Below are 23,141 nucleotides of genomic sequence, written 5' to 3'. Positions count from 1 at the left end.
GACAAGAAGTCATTCATTCTCAATACATAATGAGTAATACTGCGGTTTCAAGAATGAAGGAAAATTTATTTCACATCAAAAATGATATGGCATATGATCAAATCAAGTTACAATTGGATTACTTTAGCTTAAACTATCTACAAATATTTCTTTAGCTTACACCACTCTGGTATCAGAGAAGGACGCGAATAAAATCAGACAGTACAAACTATTATTATTATTTCGATCAATAAATCTTTATTCTGACGGGAACATAAAAATACATTAGGTAGATCACTTCAATATATGATTTATGTAATCATGTTAATGTGATAAATTATAAGTATAAAACCAAATAGTAAGATAAAAAAATAGGTATGTTTTAAAGTCCATATAAACTATTTAAATACGAACAGTGAAATAATGTTAAAGTAAAAAAATTACTCCAATATAATTCACAATTCAGAAGATACTACTGAAAATTATTCTGAGCATATATTTTATGTACACATTAACATATGTTTATTAATTTAATCTTAACAAGATTATGTGTATGAAGGGAGAATGTGATATACATCCTTTCTATAAAAAAAAAAATAATGTAATACAGAATGTTCATTATTTATTCTATAAATATAAACAAGACTACAGTAATTATATAGAACAGTATGGGTAGGTTATCATGGTGTTAAAGATCATCCAGAAAATCTTCTATTATTTGTGTACTGACTCATAACGATGAAAATTGTCAAATAAACGCAAACACTGATGATTTTATAGTAACTTTCACTATAAAACTCACTAAATAAAATATGAAACATAAAATAAATTCAAAAAAGTATAACTAAAAATCAAAATAATCTATTTAATTAAGAGAAAAAACATTACTGGACTACGACAGAAAGTTTTATTTTTAAATGTAAGTATACAAAGGAAAAAAGCAATAAAAATTATTAAACAACTAAAAAAGGTTATTTCAAAAAAATTTATAAAAGTAATACAATAAAAACAAACAAGAAAAGATGAAAGGATAAATAAAGAGATATGAAATAAGATGATGTTCGGGAGTATTTAAAGTTGTGCAAACAGAATGTCAGTTAAAATGACAAATGGAGTCACAGACACAGTAACACAGAAACACAGTAATGTTCCATCTATTCCACCACTACTACTAGCGGGATAATAATACATGGGGAAACGAACATGAATAAATATTGGTTCAAGGAGTTAACAAGACTGAATCAGTAGCAAACAGTTGTAACAGTAGTAGTTGTCGTCAGGACATTGCACTGACAGACACTCCCCTCTCATCGTCATTGTCATCATCATCTCAGCAGACGTTTCAATAGGCACTTCTCAATACAGTTGTATGTCAACATAGTTATTCCCAAGTACTGCATGTATTTTACATTTATGTAAACACACACACGTGCACATACAAACAATAACATGTAAAAAAATGTTATCGAACAAATTTTACTTCTCTTTTCTTTCTTAGTCATTTAGGATTGATTAACACAAAGAAAACACTACTGATCACAAATTTTTAATTAACTTGCTAAATAATAATTGATAATACTATTTACATAATACTATTTACTTTTATTAGTTTCAGTAAAATGATATAGTCAACACAAAAAAAGAATCCACAAAAAGTAATCCTTTGATAAATGCCATCTTTTTACTTTTTGTAAACAATTTTAATTCTAAGAGATCATTATGACACGTTCTCAAAAATAAATAAGGTTTCCAAGTAAGGATTCATAGACTGGAATTCACAATAGTCAGCATACTGGAATTTTCAGTAGTCTGCGTACTGGAATTTATTTCAAAAGAATTAAATTTTTTATTTAAGAACCACGTAGAAGAACAAGTGCAACTGGAATCAGTAAAAATGAAGCTCTAACAATACTATCTTCACAATTTATTTATTCTCAAAGCAACAATACACTTTTGCTCGATTGCGGCTACTTTACGATAAATGAATACTGTAGTCTACAAGTAATGGCAAGATTCAAACTCAGAACCTTTGGATGAACAGCTGAGATGGTACCGCTCCACCACAGAGATCAGCATATTAATGACAACTACAATTTTTTTCTCAAAACAAAATAACAGTGCAATATAACTGCAAGTAAGAAGATTTTATTATTATAAAAATAAATGGTAGGTATAAAAAAATACTAAATTTTAGGGTCCTGATTAACAATATTCCTTACAATCCTTAAAACCCAATGGTTTCTTCACACATTTCAAGAAGTATTAACATTATTATCATCCTTAACCTAATTTCCATCTAATGTTACAGTAGTGTGCAAATTAATCTGAATACAGATGTTATGTAAATAAAAGGTAACTTTATTTAGATAAAAAAATCATACCTGTATAATTTATGAATATCTACTAATTAATATCCTCATTATTCCTTCTTTACTCTTAATCTCTCCTTTATTATTTATTCCTAATCCTCCTTTATTCTTAATCACTTCAAGTACACGATTTATCATCAATTCAACAAGAATACTAGACATTTTTCTGATCTCTTCATCATGAAACCATATCAATATTATTGCTTTAGTGAGGTCAATTTTTATGTTACAATCCATTTTTGAGGGATGTTTTTTGACTATTGCCAAAACCTCAAAAATAAACAAGGTTTCCAAGGAAGGATTCATAGACTGGAATTCACAATAGTCAGCATACTGGAATTTTCTATAGTCTGCGTACTGGAATTTATTTCAAAAGAATTAAATTTTTTATTTAAGAATCGCGCCAGATGGTTCTTAAATAAATAATAACCCGATATACAATCGGGTTAAGTCTGGGAGTTGCCTGGTGACAGGAGAACTTTAATGTTTCATTCTTTGAAAAATTTTTCTACTTTTTTGGCAGTATGGCACAGTGCCAAATCTTTTTCTCGTTGCCTTGTGGGAATTAGTTTTGAAGATGTGTCACAACCTTTTCCTTCAGAATCTTGATACATCCGTCACTTTTCAACATCTATTGGAAGTAATGAAAACGAGCCTTTAAATGTGAAACAACCCTACAACATTTTTTTCTGGGGTTGTTTAACTGATTGTTGGATATGATCAGGTGATATATTTTCATCTGATGCTTTTCTAATGGAACCATTTGCCCCAGAACATAAAAAAAAACAAGTTACATAAAAATCTGTTACATAAGTGACAAGTTACATAATTTCCACAAAGACATAAAAATGTGTCTGGAAATCATACCACATTATTCCAGTCTTCATTCCTCCAGATAGCATGTGCTTTGGCCTACAAAACAGCCTTTTTTTTCACGTTGCTGGTGTTAAAAGCTGCTTTTTAGCTAGGTCCGACGAGCTTTCCATCCAGCTACAAGAAATTGGCACCTAACAATTTTCAAATGTAAATCTGTTGCGCTGGCTGCTAATTCTTGATTTAAGTCCACAGCAGACAATTTTGGATCAAGTTTAATTTTCTCGATTTCAATTTTTCAGATTTCAATGGAAGTATCCATTTTGACCATCCCATCCATTTCAACTAGTTTAGCGCATGTCGTCTTACATGCTAAACTATATATACTAGTATATATGTATCTCACATAACTTAAAAACGATTAGTCGTAGGATATTGAAATTTTGGATTTAGGACTGTTGTAACATCTAGTTGTGCACCTCCTCTTTTGATTAAAATCGACTGTACCAAAATCCAAAAAATTTGGATTTTAGACTTTTTCTTAACTGCAGTAATATGCCGTCATTGAGAGTTTTTCAACGATATACCATACATAGTATTTATTTTCATCGGTTCCACAGATATAGCCAAATAAAACTTTAGTTAATGAAATATTTGGATCTTACAAGGGGATGACACATAGTTCGAATCTGACTTCATCTTCCTTTTTTTTTAATTTAAATAAATTGATTTATTAATAATTATTAACCTCTGATTGTAAAAACATTTTTACAATAAATAATAATTTAATAACAATAAAAAAAATAAATATAAAAAAACATCAGAGGTTATTAGTGAAATACAGTTTTAAAAAAGATGTGTATATCTAACTTAATAGGCATACAATGAAGTCATGTAGTGTCCACATCAGATTTTTTATATTCAGTATCTTAATGTATTACCTTAACATTATATTACGTGTTTAAATTTAACTAATTACTATGAACTTTAATCACATATAGTTTTTATTTTATAGCCGATCATGTATTTTGTAATATCACTCTAATCAAAGTTTTACCATGGGTTCCCTCGATCCATCCAGGAAAATATAAGAAATATTCCCTTATTTATTCGTGGATTATCATGTATTTCTAATCTTGACATGATCTATAAAATGTATTATTATGTAACGATTTATTTATGTAATATTATTTATTAAATTAAAAAAATTAGTCGATTATTCATTACAATTAATAATATTCATTTCAATCAAACCATCTAACCAATATATTTTTGCATTGCTATTTGAAAGGGTATTTCAAATAGTCTTTCAAAGGGTCTTTTTTGTTTTGTGCAGTTATATTAACTGCACAGCTGTTTAATAAATCGACATCTATATAATGCAATAAACTTACTGAAAGTTAAATGAAATAGTTCTTTCTTAAAATAATCAATTTTATTCATGTTTACAGAAATACTAAAAAAATATTGAATATTTAATGTGTACTTAAGAATTAATTAACTAACACCTTCAAAGTTAATAACTTAATTTATTTAGTAGCATCAACAAAAATGGTCAAGGTCATCTACTACTTTTTTTTTCATATAAAAGAGCGTTCAGCCACAAAGTTTCATTATTATTTTTTTTATATAATAATGTGAAATACAACACTTTTGTCATTTATTTGTATTTTTTATTATCGGTAAATGAGCCTTTGTTACCGATACAAGAGTGTAATATTAAAATAAAAGTTTGTGCACAGCAGAAAAGAAATTCAAACAGTAAATGTAATTTTAATATAAAAATTTTTAAAGAAGAAATTAATATAACGTACAGTATTTACATGAAATTGAAAAAATAGGATCACAATTGTCTTGAAAATTGTCTTTAAAAGTGAAAATCTAGACTGCATTAAATCTATACCTGAGTGTAGAATTTCAACAGAAGAAGAAATCAAAATAAGAAATCTACTGTCTTTAATTCATAATAATTATAATATGAATAGCTAATAATATCTCCCAGATTATAACATATTTTCCCGTTAACTACCAGCATACTACTGAAATACAGATGGACTTAAAATAAAAAATCTATTAATTCTTGAGTGAATGCATCTTTCTAGTGCAGACAGGTTTCAACACCTGAAAAAAGAATTTTTGAGTTTAACGATAATCTCCTATCTAATATAACCGGACAAATAAATACTAAAGAGCACAAACCATCTGGACAGTTAACACAAGACAAAAGCCTAACGACAATGACGACTCTCATAATACACCCTATTGTAAAAATTGAACGACTTCAAATAGTCACGGATGAAATATATTCAGTAAAAATACAAGTACCTACTCTTGCTTTTGTTATAAGCGCTTAAATCTTTACGTTATCTCAGCTTGTCAGCCGGTCGACAACTTATTTATAAATTAATAGAATAAAAAAACATCTAAAATAATAAAACTAAACTGACCTTGCATCAAGGAACCTAGACCGTAGTATCATAACCGCTTCACAAGTGCTCTGTTTAAGTTGCATTTGGATGGATGAAAATTTCTTATGAATTATTTGTACCATCCGTTCGATTTCTTTAGGTGTTATAGGTCTCGTCCGGGACTGTTCTCTGAGGAGGTTCATTACATGTGTTGTGAACTCGTTGCACGCCTAAAAAAATAACAATAATAAACAAATAAAGCTTATATTAGTAAAATTCATTAATATTTTTTTTTTGTTATTAAGTGTATTATAACATTTAAAAACATTTAATACTAAAAATAAATTTACTGCTGTAGTACAATAGTTTTAATCTACTGCGGTATGGAATTTGTGCTTCGTAAAAGCAGGGAACTTCATAAAATACAGAAGATATTTTTTTTTCCAGCGGTTTCAAACGCTTCATTAAAACGGTATCGACTATAGTTTAATAAAACCCAGGATTTCACCCCCAACACACTATTTACTTAGGAAGAAATTAAGCATTATAATAAAATATGTAAGTATGCGAGCAAATAATTACAAAAAAAATTATAATCTCTAGTACAATTTTGAGAAGCAGAACACACGGTAACCGCTATAAATGGATGCGAATATATATATATATAGTATAATACAATATGTCTATAACACAAGAGATTAAGACGGACACCTTTACCCGTGTTGCTGCACACTCATTCCCACCAGAGTTAGATATTTGTATATAGACACCGTATATGGAAAAAAGTAGGTCGATAAGCAGAGCCACCGTTTCCAATCGAACCCCACAAATAGAGAAGACAATACATAACCGCATACCCTTACAATCTTAAATCAGATCCGACGAGCGTCTACCCGAAACCCGCAGAAACACCGCTCGGGAGAAAAGGATCAAGGATCGGGGAAGGGAGCGGATGTATCGGATCGATCGACCAATAAAGGGATTTTGAGACAAATCAGACCGGGAAAATATTTCAAGACTCCCCGCGCAAGCAGCAGGATATCTTTACACTTTAAATTCCTAGGCGGATAGTAGATATTTTTATGCGAGATACAATCGTGTATGTTCTGATCGTATTTTTATTTTTACCTTGAGCGAATCAAAAAAAATGCTGCGGCATATTATATGGCGGCTTCCGGCCCGGCAAGAGCACGGAGGACGCCATATTGAAGGTGATGAATACAGCTTCCTCCAGTGTATGTAGGTATGTGTTAAGTGTTATTCTAGATATATCCTGGGCTTTTAATAACTTATGGTGGCCCTCTGCCTTGTTTTAAATATAGAAATGTGGTTGTACGTGGAATGAAATAAAAGATTCTTTCAAGTTATTTCAGCCATCGAACCGTCGCCCTCCGTATGGCAACTCGGAAGTAGGGAAGACCCTATCCAAAAGGGTGCCTGCAGGGCAGTGTATTGAGTATCCTTCTTTGGATAATTGAGTTCTATTCTATGTTACGGTTCAGATTACCTAGCGGTTGCCGCATTATTGCTTATTCGGATGATGGGCTATTGCTGGTTGAGGGGGATTCGTGGAACGAGATATAACTTCGAGCTGCCCGTGCATGTGAGATTCTCAAATCGTGGAGTCTCCGGCGTAAGATGATTTTTAGTCAAGAAAAAACCACGATGATGTTGTTGAAGGATCGGCTGGCCAATCCACGCCGGGCACGGGTTTCATTGACCGGCCTTCCCATTAGGTATGTTTCTGCTCAGAAATACCTGGGTGTAATCCTTTATGAGAATCTTCGATTCAAGGAACACCTTCAATGTGTTGCTAAGAAGGCTGCTGCTGCCTTTTTTTGGAATCGCAGAGTTACCATCCCGATTGGGGTTGAATTTCCGTATCATGCGTATCCTCTACAAGGGTGTAAGTGAGGCTATTATGTTATACGCTGCGCCTGTCTGGGCTCATCGCTTGATCTTTAGGTGTTATAGGGACATTCTTTTGAGAGCCCAGCGTCTCCTTCTGTTGGCTGTTTTCGGCGGTTACAGGACTGTGTCGCGGGAGACAGTCTGTGTTATTGCTGGCATTAAGCGATTTTTGCCGTAGAACGTAAGGAACGTTATATTTCCAAACAGGATGGTCTTCTTACTTCGGAACGTATGCGGAAAACTGAAACCGGGATTTTACATTTTGGCAGGCCAAGTGGGATGACTCCCCTGTTGGTCGTTACACGCATGGCATATTTCCAATTGTGTCTGATTTGCGCGCGGTTGGGTGGAATTCCCCCGATCGGTATATTATGCAATTCCTTTTCCTTTTCCGGGCACGGTGCTTTTCGGGAAAGATTGGCTAAGTTTTGTTTAGCAGATTCAGGTCTATGCCCGGACTGCGGGGTTGATGACAAGGTGGGCCATGTCCTTCATGTCTGTCCCCGGTAAGAGGCTGAACGTAACAGACTAGTTAGAGAACTTGAGAGAGTGAACTCCTTTCAGGATCTCCGAGTTAATTGGAAGGTCCGCGGGGAACGGTCGATAGTGGCTGGTTTCCTCCGTTTTCTTGCATTACGTACATCGGCTGAAGGTGTTCAAACGGAGTAGGATCCCGGGTGGCTGGGGTTTCGACCGAGACATTTGCTTGGCCGGGGGGAGGCGTTTTGGCAACGAGTTTCGGTTAATTCAAAAGCAATGACTGTTGAAGTCGAGTGGCGGAGCCGCTGTCGGCGGGGGATGACTGTGCTACCAAGAACATGGTAGTCCGTGCAACCGTGAGGTGTGGTACTGTCTTGCCGAGGGCGGTCTTCAGGTATGATGTTTATAGTGGGTGATGGGATGTAGGTCTGAATTTCGTTGTTACCTATAACACATTTTGAACGATATGAGTTTAGCATTGTACCGACTCGTTTCTTAGTAGATAGTTGAGGCATTTACAATCACAAGGGTTGGTATTAACATTGGACTAGACGCGGGGTTCGCGCTTCCGCGGACTCGGTTAGCTAGTTCAGAGAGTGATATTGTTGGAAAAGAAGAGTGGAGATGTCCGAAAGAAGCCTAAAGCGAAGGCGTTGACCGAGATAATAATTTTTACTGATGTAAATGTCTACCGAGGCATTTGCATCGGTGGCATCCCAACTGACGCCTGGCTGATGACAGTGAGATGTAATACAATATCTTAAAACGACCTCCGGTAAAGCCCCTCAGGGCTCGGAACGAAGGGGGTGGTGTAGCGACCGGAATCGCCACAAGGTGGGGTGTCTTCCCCTACGGGGTTGCGATGCGGCATATTATTTTTCCCTATAGAAAAACAGCCACAGGTTAATCCAAAATCTAAGCTTATTTTCGGAAAAAATGTTTTAAAATGAACTTGAAGGAGCCGCGGGAATCGTAATAAATTGTAGATGTACTAAATTGAGTTCAAAAAGATTTTAAAAATAATTAATAATATTTCTTTAAAACATTTTTTCTAGATATACGTGATTTTAATGCCTCATTAAATACTAAAATTTACGGACGTTACGAAATATTTTGAAAACGATAAAGTAAAACGAAAAAAAAATTATAGTGTATGTAATAACTGAAGACGCTCTGGTATCCGCTCCACTGTTCACATCACTCAGCGACTTTTCCTCACGCCAAAGCCAAAGTAGTGTATTCCAAAAGTCATATCAATTAACTTGCAATGACTTACACCGGATATTATTATGACGTCAGTATTTTAGTAATGAAATACGTTCTGGTAATTTGTTATTACAAATAAAATTATTTATGCCTAATATTTTGTTCAAGAATTATACGAAGAAATTTTTTTATTTATTTCTTGAAAGTTTTTTCAAAGTATGTTTATTTCAACTACGGTTTTGCTATAAATAAACAGTAACAATGACGTAATACAAAAGTTTATGAAACGAGTTGTTTATTTATTATAAAATATTATGTTATGATTTTCTTCGATGCGACATAGTTATTTACGTAAATTATTTTTAAATAGGCACGTACGCATTACTTTTGTTGCAACCAGTAGCACGTATTCCGCATGCCGGGTTATAGGAGTGGGGTACAAGAGACAAGTAGAGGCAGCTTGTACGGTGGTTAACCCACCGGGTTGGTCTAGTGGTTAACGCGTCTTCCCAAATCAGCTGATTTGGAAGTCGAGAGTTACAGCGTTCAAGTCCTAGTAAAGTCAGTTATTTTTACATGGATTTGAATAATAGATCGTGGGTACCGGTGTTCTTTGGTGGTTGGGTTTCAATTAACCATACATCTCAGGAATGGTCGAACTGAGAATGTACAAGACTACACTTCATTTACACTCATACATATCATCCGCTGAAGAATTATCTAAACGGTAGTTACCGGAGGCTAAACAGGAAAAAGAAAGAAAAGCTTGTACGGTGGACCCGATTTTAGATTTTTCATATAACAAAAAATTTTCTTACAAATACAAAATAAAAAGTTTAGTTTTAAAACAATTTATTAAGATAACATAACATCCGTTATACTTACTCGTATAAAGTAGAAAATAAATAAAAACAAGAACAAAAACGAATAAGCAGGCGATAATGTAATGCAATAAATGACAACGGGTATTTAAGTAGTAAACACGAACGACAGGCGGAGACAGAAAGAGTAAGCGAGAAAGTGAGACAAGAATGCAAACCGACTGTTTAGTGAATGACTGTCTGACAGACAGGAGGCCGACCGGTAAAGAAGTAGAGTAAAAAGAATAGGAGAGGGGAAGGGGTAAAGTCTGTTTTATGAATGAACGGCATCACATCACATCACATCAAGTGCAGCAGGGAAGTAACTTCGCCGCGACGTCAAAGCGAGAAGTAAAGACGGCCTGCTAAAGGAGGGAATCATGTTCTGTCGTAAACTTGAAAACAACCCCCCTTCCCAAACAAAAGTACCGTAGTAAGTAGGAGAGTTTGAGTTAAGAAGAGTCGGTCTTTCATCTTAGCCAATTCGTATGATGCTAAAATATATATATCTATACACAGGAGTATATGCATAAAAGACCACTGCTTTAAATAATTTTATTATAATATTGTTAATTTTAAGTTATTTTTTGATTACTTTAATAAGCTAATTTTTTACTACGACTAAATTTTTAGCCTAGAACTACATATTATTAAATTAACGCATAACAAACACCGAAAATAATAACGTTAACTATGAAGTCGGTTTTTTGTTGCAGGATGTTATAATATGAAAACCTTCATCGACTCTCACTCGTGACAAATTCTTCCATTTTTCGGTTAACGATATGTATATTTCAAAATCCATTCTAACTAATAGATTTTGCTGTTAAGCAGAATATAATTAAATAAAATTGATTGTATTTTTTTCCACTTACTACTTTTGTTTATTATCCACGTTTAGCAGTTTCGCCGGGATCTCTTAACTCATCAGAGCACTGTATTAATAAATTTAATGCAAAATATAAAATTGTAAAGACGTATGCTTAACAAACTCAAATCATAGAAATAAAATTAACTAATCTTCTATAAACAGAATCTTTTGCTACATAACAAAACTATTATTTTTGGTACCGTAATTTGAATGAATATATCTTTATAAATAAATTTGAATAATTCAAATTAAATGTAATCATTTCCCTAATCCAAATCATGATACTCACATATTTCACGTTTATTAAGTAATTATACGTTCAAATTTTTTAGTGTAAAGGATTTAAATTTCTTGCTATTCATTTTGAAATATCGGCACGAACAGAATAGTTTTCTTAATATCAATGACCGAGATACCATTAAAGTTTTAAATTATGTTTTTATAAAGATTTTATAAAATAACTTTTTTTGCAGGAAATGTGTCTAAGAAATCGCAAAAAAAAATATATATATATATAAATAATAATCACTGAAAGTATTAAGTAAAAAAAAATAATTTCAATATACTGCTTTATTTTTTAACCTAATTAATTTTTAATATTATTAATCGATTTTAATTAAAACCTGTTTAGCGTTTTAGACGCTAACTTCATCGTCTGTTTAAAAATGATGTTTTTAAAAATAACTGTTAAAATTTTGTTATAACCGATCAAATTACACGTCAAAAAAATAAAAAAACTCCTCCTGAACAGATGTTGACACGATTAGAGCCGGATATTATCGGCACATTTCGATAGTCTGCACACCGATGTAAATTCGCCGAAGAAGATAACAGGAAAGTTCTTCACCTTCATTTTCTTTAAAAATACTAGCATGAAATGCTCTTTATTTTTAGGATTAGTCGGGAGCGAAGCGTACAACTCACACGAAGCCTAAGACCGCTACGGTAAAGGAAGAATAAACAAAATATTATATATTTTACTTTGAGGTATCTCTTACTTTATCTTACGGCAGTTGTACGTTAACGCAGGATTACGTTTAAGATAATTTAAAACCGGTTTAAAAAATCATTATAAAAACTACTATTTCGTACCTATTTTTTGCCCACCTTTTATTTATAGTCGCATCAACGGTAAGTCATCAACGACTTAAATATAAGTAACCTCATAAGTAACCCACCGGGTCACTCTAGTGGTGAACTCGTCATCGAAAATCAGCTGATTTCGAAGTCGAGAGTTCTAAGGCTGAAATCCTAGTAAAGGCGGTTACTTTTATATGGAATTCAATACTAGATCGCGGATACCGGTGTTCTTTGGCGGTCGGGTTTCAATCAACCACACGTTCCAGGTACGGTCAACCCGAGACCTATACAAGACTACACTTCATTTACATTAATTCAATCATCATCATTCAACCTCTGAAGTAATACTTTACGGTGGTTCCGGAGGCTAAACGTGAAAAGAAAGATTATGTTGTTAACGTACGAAGTTTATTTCATGAAATTAACTTAAATATTTTTGATGCTACTTTAATATGAGGTCTACCATCATCATGAGGTCTAAAATAGCACCGTTCCAATTTATTGCAAACAGTTAAATAATATTAAGTGTTAGTAAGTAATCTGGTGATAAACACCAAACATTCGATAACAAATATCGAAACAGGAACACGACCGCTAGACTATTTTAGCTGCACCCACACAGTACTCCTGAAAGGATCTCGCGTAATCAAAACCGCTAAATTGAGTTTATCCCGCTACCGCAGAACAGTCATTTGACACATCGCTTCCGGTCGAGCAAACTCTTCGCATCTGAACCCCGTTTAATTGACAACGAATAGTCCCGAACATCGGGCGATCTTTTATTTTAACAAAAATTAATAAAACGATATTAAAAGTAGTAATTATCAACTTTGTCGATGGAAGAAGTGTTAAATTCTGTTATGTATGTAAAGGTTCAGCAACATCGCACCTATTTTTAATTATCAGAAATATTTTTATTGTATAATTATATTTTAATGAAAGAAAACGTAGAGCAAAAACAAGTATTTTTTTTTAAAAAGTTAACCGGGAATCCGTACACCACCTGTGTTAGTAATCCGTCCATAAAATTATAAGACAATATCTACTCATAATGTATATTAATATAAGAAATGAATTGCTGGGGGGAAAAAAGTTAATATAAAAAAAATAATCATAAATTACAGCTTTATGTGCATCGAAATGTTAAACATAAATACTGAACCAAAGCAAAGTATATAATGACAGCTGCTTAAGTGAAATTAATTCCACTGAATTAAGGAAGAAACAGACCTTTTTTATATTCATATATATATATATATATTTGTATGAAGAATAGTTAAACGAAAGAGAGAGACAGATAGAGGGGAGGGGGAGAGATAAAGACAAAGAGGGGGTTATGAATTAATTATAACAAGACAAAATGACGTATTAACGTAACACACATACACAACATATGAATATCTAACTGCTTAGGATCTAACAATAATATGACACGCCATATCCCGACAAATAACAATATACGTATAAATACGTACAGGGAATTGATGCGAGTCGTCATGTTTGTGTTACAACAAGCGGAAGACATTTAAATGCAAATGAAATGAAACTAACGAACGAGACTTAAGACTGACTTAAACAAAAAAAAAAAAAAAAAAAAATTAAGAGACATGTTACGTAAAAGAGGGAAAAGAGAGATAGATAGAATGAGGACAAAAGAGAAATTATTACAGATAGTAGATTACAAACACAACCGAAACGTAATAATAATTAAGCCTCCTGCTCCCGCTACGATAGTCACATCCACCTAAAAAAAAAAAAAATATCTGGTAATAAGTAGTATTTTTAACCTAATTTTTCTTTCATACATTCCATTCGATTCTTCGGTAGTTTTTTTCGAAATTCTTCTTTATTTCTATTTTATATCGTATTAGTAAACAGTTTGTCCTCTTTTTCAAAAGACAATCTTTGTACAAATTGTCTGCCTTTAAAATAAACCAAGATTAACCAAAATTTATTTATTTGTTTAATTTTTTTAAGGGACCTTCTTGGATTATTCCTCGATATCTTCTGTTTTTAATTAATTAATAAATCTTAATTTTAGCGCGATTCTATTCGTAATTTTGATTAACGTAAATTTTTTTTGGAATTTATTCTATATAACTGAAAAATAAGGAACAAAATGACGGAGGGTATCGAATACCTCTACAATTAAAAGTACAGATTTACGTTAAGTAAGTTTGCCTTTATGTGTACAATAAAAAAATCGCTCTACAGTTTATAGTTATATTTTTCTTCAGATAGATATTATTATATCTCGACTGTTAATAATTTTACGCGTAGGTTACTAAAACATTATTACGAGTGAAAAAAACATCGGCGATACACTCGGACATAACACTACGAGAAGGGTCGTCCTTCCTACACGATCACTAAAAATAGAAAAACGATATGCATTTTATTATACATTTACGTACGTATTTTCATCGCTTACTTTTTATCGAATAAATTTAAACTAATGTAATATAAATCAAATTTAAACGAATCACGATTGTAACCGAACAATTTTAAAACAAAAATATACTTTATATTCGAACAGGATTTTATCGAGCAGAATTAATAGTTTTGTATGAAATCTTAAATGAAAAACTGATAAAAATGCATTCCAGAACTGTATTGCCGTAAGTTCCCGAGAAAATTGTAAAATAAAAATAAAAATGGGAAGAAAACTACGGTTTTTTAGGTTTGACGTTAAATTTACCCTGTTAAATTAACCGTAATCAAATAAAACTTGAAAACAACATTTTTAGAGAATTTAATCGTGAAAAATTTATGTAAATAACGTCGGTAAAAAGTGAATAATTTCTTTTAAAAAAATCCAAACCGAACAAAACATTCTGCAGCGTTTGTTTCGTTAACTCGAAATCAATACTTTCCTCATCTACGTTTACATGAACAGTTTTCGTTATTTTGATTAGAAGACCCTATAAAATATTGCATAAAATATCATGAAACACGCGGTATATACTGCAAGAAACAGAAGTTTCTTGCAATACTACTCTACTAGGAATAGTAATAAGAAGTAACTGGGTCTTAATACGTAATCCGAATGGCTAACAGATGAGATGGTTCATTCGATCGATTAAAATAGCTGATGATATAAACAACTTATTACAAATAAAATAATTTTTATTAAGTAAGATAATTATAAAACAAATATCTCAACGGGAGGATTATGAGACAATGAAGGAAAAACCGGGCTAAGGAAAAAATAAATAAAAAATTAACTGAGAAATTAAACAAGGAAAAGGAGAAGAAAAAAGGCAGTAACTTTTATATATATATATATATAAACCATTACCACTTTTTTTTTGTTTTCGTATAAGTTAAGAAGGAAGAAGAAAAGTGACAATTACCGACTTAAGAGCGAAATAATAATTATAAAAAGGAAATAAAAAAATACCCGTGACGAGACAAAGAGAAAAGAAAACAGACGAGCAATAAGTAAAGAAAGAAGGGCAATAGAGAAATTTTCAACTCGACTCGACCCCGCTCGGATTGTAATCAAATCACTTGAATCCGATTAGCATCTAATCGGGCATCGATTAAAATCATCATCGTTATCGTCATTACTAAAACTGAATTAAACATCAGAAGTGTCGGGGTCTGAGGCAAGAAGCATCACCGTCTAAGACTGTGACGTCGAAACGGTGGTATTATTTTAAAAAGTCTCCGCTCACCACCATCGCCGCCACAACCCCCTAAATCTAATCTTTTCATCTTCAATAAACTTCTCTCCATTTAGTTAAAAAAAAATACTATAATACTACATCAGATCGACTAAATTTTTATAATTAATTTATGTAAGTACAAAATACAAGAAGAGAACTAACGTGGAAAAAACCACGGTTATTAATTAAAAAGTATTCTTGAATGGAAAAATAATTTATATTTTTTTAAATAAAAATCTCATTTTACAAGATGAGGTTACGAAGGCTTATAAAATATGTCACCAAAATAAAATTTTATCGAGAAATGAAGTTACTATACTACCTACTACGTTTACCGAGATGAGTTGAAATGTTTGCTCTCCTTTCCCAGATAACTTATTATGCAAATTGTGAAATGTAAAAAAATAACATTTCTTCACCATCCAAAATCGTATGTCGAGTGACAGGGAAAAAGTTATAAGTTTGTTTTTCCATGCGGACGATCGGCACAGAGAGCTTAAAATTTATTCTGACCGAATCAATTTAAACCTTTAACGATATAATTTTTTTAATTCTCCCTCTGATACGACTTACGATGGGTTCCAAATTAGAAAAATATAGTTGCCTTAAGAAACTATGAAGAAATTACAGTTACGCAGTAACTGGTGTTACGACGTGAAATACCTTCATGAAATCATTTACCGAGTCAAATCCTTGGGGGAACAAGGATTTGTGGATGCGATTCCGGCCAAGAATACGAAGTACTCGGTAAATCATTTCAAGAAGGTGTTTCACGTAGTATTTCCTGCTACCACGAAATAATGCTGTCTGCAGAGACAGCAGCAGTGGGCATTATATAACTGAATGTGATAACGAGTTGCGAGCAATATTTCTTGAGAACGGATGGTTATTTGTCGATTTTCAATCGTGTAAGATTAGGTACTATTTTAGAGCGAGTCGGTGTTTCCGGCGCTAAAGATTACGGCGTGTGGCTAGAACATGCATGGACCAAGAACTCTGCTCATATTGCAGTAAGGAGAGGCACCACGCAAAGGACTGTCCTACAAGGAAAGAGAGAAATCCTCCAGGCTGTGTAAATTGTTCCCGCGTTGGAAGCCAGCGTCGCATGATTACAGGTCTGAGGAATCTCCCTCGTACAAGCGTGCGTGAGAAGTATTGTGTAGCAATAACGATATTTGGATTTAGGAAGTTTTACGCGCAGTCTTGATGTTTTCTTTTGTTTTGTTCATGTTTTTGTATATACTTATGTTTTGTTAGGTTTTTGTTGTATTTGTATTGTAATTGTACTGCTCGAGCTGTCTTATTGTTTGTGGTGTCTGCTGTTGTCCTTGCTTCTTGCTTTCATGATCTGCTGCCTTTGATTTTTGTTATTTTGTTAGGCTTGTTTTCTCGTTAGTATTTACTTGATTTTGTTATACTTTTCGTGTTTTTTGTTTTCGTTTGTGTTGTTATAGTTTTCTTGGATCCACCAAGAAACCCGTTTTCCTTTACTTTTTCTGTTGTGTTTATGTTTATTTTTATGTTTGTTTGGTTTGATTTTCTTTAGTGTTTAGTTATGGTTTTCAATCGATTTGTTAGTTTTGTTGTGTTGGTGTTTTTGTTTTGAGTTATTATAGTTTTCTACGGTTTTCTGTATTGTGTTTTTGCTGTGGTCTGTGTTGTTTTTGTTTTGTGTTTTTTTTTTTGGTTACGTTTATTTTTATTTTTGTTTCGTTTGATTTCTTTAGTATTTAGTTATGGTTTTCAGCTGGTTTGTTAGTTGTTTATATGGTTTTGATGTTTTTACTTTGTGTTGTTGTTATAGTTTTCTAGGGCTTTGTGTTTTTCTGTTATGAGTTTTTATGTTTTATGTTCAGCTTTGTTGTTATTATGCGGTGTGTTATTTTTGCCATTAATATATTTTTGCAGTTCTCTTTCTTTTGATTGGATTGTTTTCTTCTATTGTTTAGTTGACTTGTATGCGTTGATGTTTTGTTGTTAGTTTTTTTTTATTTTTGTGGTCTTTTATTTTCTGTTTTTCTCGCCTGGTGTTGCGTGTTGGGCTTGTTCTTCCTTTGGGTTGGTTGTTCAGCTCAATCGGTATAGTCTCGTTCGAAACTTAAGGAAATTGGTTACAGGATCCACATCAGGCGTCAAACACCGATGGGAATGTCACTCGAGGCATTCGCATCGGTGTCATTCTGACAGCGGCCTGACTGCAATATGTCTTGTGACTTTTGAAGATGACCTCCGGTAAAGCCCCTGAGGGCTAAGTACGGATGGGGTGACGTGACGGCCGGATCCGTCACATGAGGGGGGGGGGGTTGTCTTCCGTCCGGGGTCAAGATGATGTCAACTCTAGAAAACTCAGAACCGACCTACCGGCCGAAAGAAGATTGATGCCAGGTAATCCCAGCCGCTAATGTCGACTTTTTTTAGGATCATCGATATTTACAAGGCGCTTCTTTTTCAATATCCGACGAGATTCTGTTTTTATCTTTATCGACCCGGTTCGTTAAAGCGATGTATAAAAATTAAATACAAAATCAAACGTGAAATAAAGCGCACGCAAACATGTGCCGATGCGTTCAAGTAATAGAGCGAACAAAAAATAAAACAATAAACCGGTAAACGTATAAGTAAATCTTACTTAAGTGTCTTTTTTAATCTATTGTTTATGACCGTTTTCAAACGTTCGATATTACTATTATTAGTACGTCATGTAGTATTATTAAAGAAACCCACCTAGATGCCGCTTTATTTTATTTTTATTTGTAACCGCAACTATTCACAATCACTATAATTTTGTTAAGGTAATCACGAAAGACCGCAATTACCACATTATATTCACATCTACCTCGATAGACCGAGAGAGCGCCTGACTATACTTACCGCCACAACCGCAGTACTATTACTACAACTAGTACTAATATGTAAGTATTCCAGTTAAGCTGTACCACACCGGGTTAAGGTTAGGTTAGGCGGTGCTGTTCACTTTTAAAACGTGTAATTTACCGCCCACCAATATAAAAACAAGGAATGATATATATAACCGACCAGCATACAAACACACAGACGGAGAGAGAGAGAGAGAGAACACATCCACCGCATCGGATTACAATGAAAGAAGAAATAATCTTTTTCAGTACTCTACCATTAAATGTATTCTCGCCATTAAATTCTAAACATTTACAATCTATTAAATTTCATTGTCTTTTAATAATACTGTATTATTATATAAATTTATTTATTCATTAAATAAGTAATAAACACTTTTTTATCCGATATAATTACTGTAGTTAACCCGTTTTTCCTCTAATACTCAAATAAATACCAATTTTCTTTTTTTTAATTTAACGCATTATAAAATAAAACAAATGTTTTATTTAACGTAAAAACCCAAAGAAGGTAAACCGTAAAGCTTATCTAATTTAAATATCATCTCTAGGGGCTCCCTTGAAAAATCAGAAGGAGTTTTCAAAGTACAAAAAACGGGTTATCAAATCATAGTTTGGCGCCCATAAATATGAATTATGTATATATATAGTTATTTAGAAAATAATAATTTACGCTTGTGTTTATAAAAAGGAATCCGCAATCTTCGCTAAAAGGAATAATCACTTGTTCTTCACCTCTGTTAAGCCGGACAACATAACTTTTTCATTTAATTCAAACACAATACATCAGTTTATGAGAAAGAGTTTTATTACAGTTCCGTTGCAATTTTTAGAAAATTAAAAAAAAAAATCTTCCCGGTAATTTATTTTAACTACAATTAAATAAAAGATTTTCTTTTATAGAAAACAAAAATAAAAAATTCTATCGAATAGAAAAAAAAATTCTATCGATAATTTTTAAATAATACTAATTAAATAATTAAAAAAGAAACACCGAGATATCTGCATCCTGTTCATAAATATATGCTCACCTAAGTTTCATTAATGCATTCTGAAACGCGAATAATTTTTGGTATTGTTTAAAAAATTACTTCCTTTGATCCATCCAGATAAATCCTAAGGGAATTCCTTTATTTATTCGTGGAATAACATATCTGCCCGTTCCTGCAGCGATCGATGTATTATTATAATTATACAATGGAGAATGAATTAATCCGTACATAGTATTTTTTAAAGAAAATTTTATTTTTAAAAGAAAAAATGTATAATAGTCAATCTTATTCAAATTTAATAGTTTATGTGTCCTTTATTTTTTATTATCTCATTAATCCTTTTTGGCAATGATTCCACTAAGGAAGAACAATGATTTTTGATTTCTTCATCTCGAAACCAAATCTGTATCACTGAACTAATAAAGTCAGTTTTTGTGCTACAATTCGTTTTCCCAAGTCTTTTTAGTAGACCCACAAATTTTCAACGGGATTCAGGTAAACGGAGTTTTCTGGCCATGAGAGCACTCGAATTTTTTGGTTTTTGAAGAACTCTTTTGCTTTCTTTGACGTGTGACATGGTGAGAGTTCCAGTCGGAAAATGAGTTCCGAGTTCTTCTGAATAAGCGGGGGATTATTTTTCTTTGGCATACGTATCGGTCCGATTTCATCATCCCATCCACAAGTATAGTGCTCCTGGGCTCTTCACGTGTAAAACATCCCCAAAACATCTTTTTTGGCTGGGCGCTTGGGAGCTTGTTGCAGGTGTGCCGGCCTCGTAGTCTTCTCCTCTGCTGAATTACGAATGTAGGTTTACTCTCTCACCTTGGACAAAAAAATGAGTCTCGTCTGAAAAGAAAACTTTTTCCACATCTCAATAGCCCATTCTTTATATTCATTTGCCCGTTGAAGTCTTTTTGTCTTCATAACCCGTGTCACTAATCGCTTCTTTTTAGGTTTCCGAGCAATCCTTCCCGCTGCCAACAACCTTCTACGAACTGTGGTATCAGAAACATTAGTCCTACTGGCTCTGAAGTCCCTATTAAGATCAATCGTGGATTAATTTTACTTTTTCTTATTAGTAATATATCCTGTGTAGGCGTGGGTTTTTTACCGTCCGCATTTTTCTTTTCTCTTTGGAGAGACGGTACCTGTTTTCCTAAACCTTTTTACGACTTCATTTAGAATACCTAATCCTACACTGCACTCACTGGCAATCTGTCTGAGTCATTTGTATGTATTGGGACAGAGCAAAACTTTTTGACCGCTTTTGTGGAGTTATATCCATTGTATTAACTAGAAACGAATAACAAACTTATAACAGAAACTCACAAAGTCACCAAAAAATAACTGACAATGAATTATAAAAGCACAAAAACTACTAATTCTGTTGGTATATATATGAACTAACAACATAATCTGAACCACTAATCAGCAAGCAGTCTACCAGAGAATAAAAATTCCCTTTGTTCAGATTAATTTGTTCGCCACTGTATACCGACCAAAATAAAAGATTTACTTATTTAAATTATACCTTAATCGTAAAAATTTTCTTACCGACTGGAAGCTTGTTTGTGTACGTTGATTTTCTGGTTTACAACAAAAAAGGTAGATTAATTTATAGCCCCATTTTCAATATTTTTTATAGCCTTTCATCGCACGAATGTAAATCGTATAAAATATTTCAAGCTATAAGCGGCGATAACCGCTGTAGCTTTCTTTCGTAGCAATTACGTTCACTGTGCAGCTAAGAACGGTAAACATTGAAATCTAAGATTTTTACGGTACTGGATTATTAAACAAACGTACGGCACAAGTATTGTCATTTTTTTTAAATTTTGTTCCGTGTATATATTACTTAAAAAATTAATTTGTTTTGTATACCGGTAAGTGATTTTATACAAAATTTAATTTTAAATTTTGAACAAAATAATTATTTTAAACGTAATAAACGTATTTTAACGTAGGTAATTTTGAACAAATCAATTATTACCTACGATTAAGGTTAAAAGTGGGTATTACAACAACCAAAAAAAAAGTCATTTTAGAGAATGTTATAACAAAACTTAAATACAGCGGAAGGAAAAACACCACCGATTTCAGGAGGGTAAAAAAAAACCCCGATGTGACTTAGATTAACACCGAGTGTGCTAAACGAACTAAAAAAACTTCAACGCAACATAGCTTAACGTTCTACTTCAACCGGCCTTCAGTTCTTATATCGATTAGAGTAAACGTGCCATTAAAAAGGCCCATACCTAATTACTCTAATTAGAGGGTTACTCTAATAAAGAATTTTCTTACTGGAAATAATAGTTTAGTTATTAAAGATATACACGTTTTTACCGAGAAAATCCGATCTAAAGATTATACAAGCGATCCAAATAGATTTGTAATACCAACGAAATGAGATATTCTTCCGAAGAATTGGAATAATAAGCTAACAGAGAACTTGAGCTAAGCTACAAGAATCAAAATATAAAAAGTCTAAAAGTATTAAAAAAATCATAAGTTATTGGTAAAATAAATGTTTTATGTTTTTTTTTTTTAAATCTGTATATTTAATTTAAAAGGCATACAAAACAGTTATGTGGTGTCCACATCAGATTTGGTGAAACATCTGATTATTTATTTCTGTTTTCATTTTGTTGATGGTTACATTATAATAATTTAAAAAACATAGTATTAGTCAGATATAACACATAAATTTATTTAAAGAGTAATAAAGGGACTTTTACTCTAACCTAATATTTCAGCTAAGGTCGGGGATACACGACGTAAGACAACACTCGGTCTTTAATATATTTAAAACATTATTTTTGATTGAATGTTAAAATTCATCGACATGTTATTCATTTTAGTTAGTTATAAAAACTTTAAAGTTTGATAAGATATGTATTTATACATCGTATATATATATATATATATATATATATATATAATAATAAATTAGTAGGCTTCAACTGACAACAAAAGAAAGTATTACTAAAAACTGTAATACTCTGAAATAGTAGTGACTTAAATCAATAGGTAAAGCCAGATAAAAATTTATAAAAAAAGAAACTTCAATACAAACGATTATGGTGTATCGTTTGTGTGCTTTGTTAAATAAAAATAAAAAAACTTTCAAATAATAATTAGTAAAATTAATTATATTTAATATTTTAAAATACCATTAAATTTACGAACAGAAGTAATAAAAAAAAAAAACGAGTAAATTTTATTAAAAAGGAAAATAAAAGAAAATAATAACAATAACTTAGCGTAAAAAGAAAAAAAAGATAATCAAATCTCTAGAAGTTTACAAAGGTAAAGGTAAACTGAAAACGTGGACGCGGACAGGCTAGGCTATGAAAGAGGCGAGGATAAAATTTAACTGACACTCAAGACAAACACGCGATACAACCATCGTAAACATTATTTTATTTTACTTATTATCTGTTTTATTTTTGAAAAAAAAATATTGCAAAAAACATAAAATTCACTGAAACAATACAGCATTAAACTAACTGGTAATGTCCAAGCTCACACATTCTAACGATTTTACTCTTTGAGTAATTCAATTACATTACTCGTAGCATTCTTCGTCTTTATTTTTACCTCTTACGTCGCCTCCCACTGTCTTTCATCT

General features: G+C 32.5%; 1 protein-coding gene across 3 annotated transcripts in view; it reads right to left on the bottom strand.

The window, feature by feature from the left end:
• exd (PBX homeobox extradenticle) overlaps positions 1-23,141 on the bottom strand; it is a 617,080-nt gene that overhangs the window by 95,964 nt on the left and 497,975 nt on the right. For all 3 annotated transcript variants that reach the window (XM_075370540.1, XM_075370542.1, XM_075370541.1), the window contains exon 4: positions 5,609-5,799. In XM_075370540.1, the coding sequence (XP_075226655.1) occupies positions 5,609-5,799 (191 nt within the window). The remainder of the gene's footprint in view (positions 1-5,608; positions 5,800-23,141) is intronic.

This window comes from Lycorma delicatula, chromosome 7 (genome assembly GCF_047948215.1).
Source record: "Lycorma delicatula isolate Av1 chromosome 7, ASM4794821v1, whole genome shotgun sequence".
NCBI classification, from domain to species: domain Eukaryota; kingdom Metazoa; phylum Arthropoda; class Insecta; order Hemiptera; family Fulgoridae; genus Lycorma; species Lycorma delicatula.
The sequence above is the reverse complement of the archived record's forward strand: the minus strand, read 5'-3'. Positions and strand labels throughout refer to the sequence as shown.